The following is a 5,000-nucleotide window of genomic DNA, read 5'->3' as shown; positions in this document are numbered from 1 at the left end:
TTCAAATAAATTTGCTCTCAAAAATGTATTAAAAGTACATTTGCAACACTCATCCTTGCATTTCCAATTTTGACGTATTTACATATTTAACCTGTAGGGGGCAGTAAGGTGTTAAAATGCTGTGGAGGCTCCTCAGTACTTACAGGAACAGCTGGTCGTGCTTTGGCTGTGTTGGTTTAGTCTTTAAAGGGACACGACAGCAGTTTGTTCCTTTAACTCTATTATAAATCTGTGCAGCACAGGTGGAGACTTTTCGTCCGATAAGATCACAAAACACTGGATTCATATATTTCCCATAAATCAGCTTGAGAGTATCTTTTATTCAACCCACATCCTTCAAACTCCACCTGCGTCTAATGTAAACATAACATATTTAAATTTCCCCTTGTGGGATTAATAAAGTATCTATCTATCTATCTATCTATCTATCTATCTATCTATCTATCTATCTATCTATCTATCTATCTATCTATCTATCTATCTATCTATCTATCTATCTATCTATCTATCTATCTATCTATCTATCTATCTATCTATCTATCTATCTATCTATCTATATATATATAGCTAAGAGCTTAGATCACCCTGAACACATCACTACAATAAAAAAATGTATAACTGATGCTTAAGACCAAGTGTTATGCAAATATATAAAAATTTACAGTTTCTATCAATAATAAAACGTAAACCCCGAGAACTGAGTCATTGGTCTGATTCCAACATACACATGGTGTGATTCTACCAGAGATCATGTTCCCTCCGTCATTCTCTGCAATGTCTATACGGATCGGATATTCTATGCTGTTACCTTGGAAACAGGCATGTATCTGGTCCCTGAGTGGATGATTATCCTTTATGTGCCTACTAATGGCTTCAAAGCAGCCTGACTCTAATGTGCTCTAATGTGTCATTATTGTTTCACTGCTGCCAACTGCAGATCCTCACCGTTCCTCACCGTTCTTCACCGATCCTCACCGTTCTTCACCGATCCTCACCGTTCCTCACCGATCCTCACCATTCTTCACCGATCCTCACCGTTCCTCACCGTTGTTCACCGATCCTCACCGTTCCTCACCGTTCTTCACCGATCCTCACCGTTCTTCACCGATCCTCACCGTTCCTCACCGTTCTTCACCGATCCTCACCGTTCCTCACCGTTCTTCACCGATCCTCACCGTTCCTCACCGTTCTTCACCGATCCTCACCGTTCCTCACCGTTCCTCACCGTTCTTCACCGTTCCTCACCGTTCCTCACCGTTCCTCACCGTTCTTCACCGATCCTCACCGATCCTCACCGTTCCTCACCGTTCTTCACCGATCCTCACCGTTCCTCACCGTTCTTCACCGATCCTCACCGTTCCTCACCGTTCTTCACCGATCCTCACCGTTCCTCACCGTTCTTCACCGATCCTCACCGTTCCTCACCGTTCTTCACCTCACCGTTCCTCACCGTTCCTCACCGTTCCTCACCGTTCTTCACCGATCCTCACCGATCCTCACCGTTCCTCACCGTTCTTCACCGATCCTCACCGTTCCTCACCGTTCTTCACCGATCCTCACCGTTCCTCACCGTTCCTCACCGTTCTTCACCGATCCTCACCGATCCTCACCGATCTTCACCGATCCTCACCGTTCCTCACCGTTCTTCACCGATCCTCACCGATCCTCACCGTTCCTCACCGTTCTTCACCGTTCTTCACCGATCCTCACCGATCCTCACCGTTCTTCACCGATCCTCACCGTTCCTCACCGTTCTTCACCGATCCTCACCGTTCCTCACCGTTCTTCACCGATCCTCACCGATCCTCACCGTTCTTCACCGATCCTCACTGTTCCTCACCGATCCTAACCGATCCTCACCGTTTCTCACAATCCTCACTGTTCTTTACCGATCCTCACCGTTCTTCACCGTTCCTCACCGATCCTCACCGTTCCTCATCGTCCTTCACCGTTCTTCACGATCCTCACCGTTCCTCACCGATCCTCACCGTTCTTCACCGTTCCTCACCGTTCCGCACCATTCTTCACCGATCCTCACTGTTCCTCAACGATCCTCACCGTTCCTCACCATTCCTCATCGTTCCTCACCGTTCCTCACCGTTCTTTACCGTTCCTCACAATCCTCACCGTTCCTCACCATTCCTCACGATTCTCACCGTTCCTCACCGTTCTTCACCGTTCCTCACCGTTCCTCACTGATCTTCACCGTTCCTCACCGATCCTCACCGTTCCTCACTGTTCCTCAACGATCCTCACCGTTCCTCACCGATCCTAACCGATCCTCACCGTTCCTCACGATCCTCACCGATCCTCACCGTTCTTCACCGTTCCTCACCGTTCCGCACCGTTCCTCACCGTTCCTCACGATCCTAACCGATCCTCACCGTTCCTCACGATCCTCACCGATCCTCACCGTTCTTCACCGTTCCTCACCGTTCCGCACCGTTCTTCACCGATCCTCACTGTTCCTCAACGATCCTCACCGTTCCTCACCATTCCTCATCGTTCCTCACCGTTCCTCACCGTTCTTTACCGTTCCTCACAATCCTCACCGTTCCTCACCATTCCTCACGATTCTCACTGTTCCTCACCGTTCTTCACCGTTCCTCACCGTTCCTCACTGATCTTCACCGTTCCTCACCGATCCTCACCGTTCCTCACTGTTCCTCAACGATCCTCACCGATCCTCACCGATCCTCACCGTTCTTCACCGTTCCTCACCGATCCTCACCGTTCTTCACCGTTGCTCACGATCCTCACCGTTCCTCACCGTTCCTCACCGTTCTTCACCGATCCTCACCGATCCTCACCGTTCCTCACCGTTCCTCACCGTTCTTCACCGATCCTCACCGTTCTTCACCGTTCCTCACCGATCCTCACCGTTCCTCACCGTTCCTCACGATCCTCACCGTTCCTCACCGTTCCTCACCGATCCTCACCGATCCTCACCGTTCTTCACCGTTCCTCACCGATCCTCACCGTTCTTCACCGTTCCTCACGATCGTCACCGTTCCTCACCGTTCCTCACCGATCCTCACCGATCCTCACTGTTCCTCACAGATTCTCTTTGGTGGATCTAGAGACCTCTAGTGGTACTAGCAGGAACTACAGCCACTAGTGGATCTGGAGATCCTGTTCTTGGTGGTGTTTCCTCCTTCCCACTGCTCAACAGCAGCATCATTAAAATTATACACAAATACTCTAATTGACGACATACATTATTTCACAAAAGGAACACACTCAACACAAGTCGTTATATTAATATATGTTTTATTCTTCTCCATTTTTATTATCATTATGTTTTATTTTCATATTTGCAAATCTTATAGGTCCTCTTGTGCACGGACCTTTTCATCACGGCACACACGTTGGCACAACAAGATTGGTCAGGAATAGATCAATTCTAATCACACTTTTTAATAGCACACAATTTCATGACTTTTGCAAGGACTCGGGAAAGACATACGATAACAATAACAAATTTTAATCACCTGTTTTTTTTTTTCCTGTGTTGAAATCAGAATTGTATATAATTATGATGTGCCAAAAATAAAACATAATAGTAACATGGACATTCTCAAAAAATCTCAAATAAACAAAAAAAAACATAAATAAAAATGGAAATTAAAAAGATGAGATATAACCGTAAGATGTACAGCAGTTGAATAGAGCTCTGATGAATGTGATGAGTTTTGCCATGAAGGTGCCTTTTTTTTTAAAGCACAAACACTTTTCCCCCAAACATGAAATAAAATAATCTCTGTCTTTAAATAAGAAAACTGCTGACAATATAAAAATACATGGCATTGTACTGTAGTTCATTAAATAAACCAACAATTCATATATAAAATATTATATTGACGTGTATAAAAATATGCCTTACAACTTTTTCTGAAAAGGGTAACAGCCGTAAGCTTTTTTTTTTTGTCTGCCACTTCTGAACACACAGTCGACCACAAAAAAAACAAAAAAATCCAACATATGTACAAACAATCAACTAATAAACAGTCAGAACACCAGAAAAATGAACAGAAGCATCCAGGATAGTATTCGTATGACTTTTTTTTTCTGACTTTGACACATATAATATAAGATACTGTGAGATTCAAGCAGTATTTGATGGAAAAAAAAAAATCAAATAAATTAATAGAAAAGGAACTATTGTGTGAATAATGTGGATATCAGTGTATCTTTGGAGCGAGAGGGAGAGAGGACGCTGAGGGAGACACGTGTTCTCTTCTTTTTGTTTTGTGTCGCGTCACCTGCGTAACAGTATTCAGCCCACTGAGATCAGAACGAACACAGGCAGTGTCAGCTATCCTAACGAGGAAAAGAACCGATACAGGAAACAAGAGCCGGGGGGCGGGTGGGGTGGGGCGGGGGGTGAGGGTGGGGGCAGTTCCACGGAGCGTTAAATGTGAGCGACGCTGCTGCAACTGTTGAACATTCAGGCAAGATGTGTGATTGCTGCTGCTGCACTGTGACAGTGTTGTTTGTCTTTGCGTCTACAGAGGACATGAACTGGTGTCCCCCCCCCCTCTCCCACCATAGGAAGTGGTTTTATCCCTGCTACCTCCCGTCCAAAGGCAGTGTCTAAGCATGATGCTAAAAGCCACCCCCTCTCTCCCTGTGCTTCCTCCTTCCTCCTCCTTCCTCCTCGGAGCGACAGGGACGGACCTCCATCCCTTCTCACTCGCCGTCGCACGGTAAAGCGCCGTCCTCGCCGGCGTGCGAGGGCACGGCCGCGCCGAGCTCGTCTACGCACCAGCAGTGGCCACGCTGCATGCCCTTGGAGGAGCGGCACTGTGACATTAAAGAGAGACAGAAAATGAAATGTCATCATAGCGCAGAACTGATTCTCAGAGAGGCTCGGAGACGTCTTACTTTTTATTCTCAGCCCCTTGTGGTCCACACAAAACCTGCAGCGCCAATGATACACACACATCCTCATCTTCCTCATCATCCTCACATATCCTCATGTTCCTCATCATCCTCATCTT

The 5,000-nt window shown here is 46.4% G+C and overlaps 1 protein-coding gene across 1 annotated transcript in view; it reads right to left on the bottom strand.

Moving 5' to 3' along the window:
• Positions 1–3,259: 3,259 nt before the first annotated feature.
• Positions 3,260–5,000, bottom strand: part of igfbp6b (insulin-like growth factor binding protein 6b) — a 4,678-nt gene continuing 2,937 nt past the window's right edge. Inside the window, exon 4 of the mRNA XM_069721908.1 lies at positions 3,260–4,803. Coding sequence (XP_069578009.1) covers positions 4,690–4,803 — 114 coding nt within the window. The 3' untranslated portion in view covers positions 3,260–4,689. The remainder of the gene's footprint in view (positions 4,804–5,000) is intronic.

This window comes from Brachyistius frenatus, unplaced genomic scaffold, assembly GCF_029030835.1.
Source record: "Brachyistius frenatus isolate BFR_SWC_R1_liver_20210118 unplaced genomic scaffold, ASM2903083v1 Contig_278, whole genome shotgun sequence".
NCBI classification, from domain to species: Eukaryota; Metazoa; Chordata; class Actinopteri; family Embiotocidae; genus Brachyistius; species Brachyistius frenatus.
This window is presented reverse-complemented; position numbering and strand designations above follow the sequence as displayed.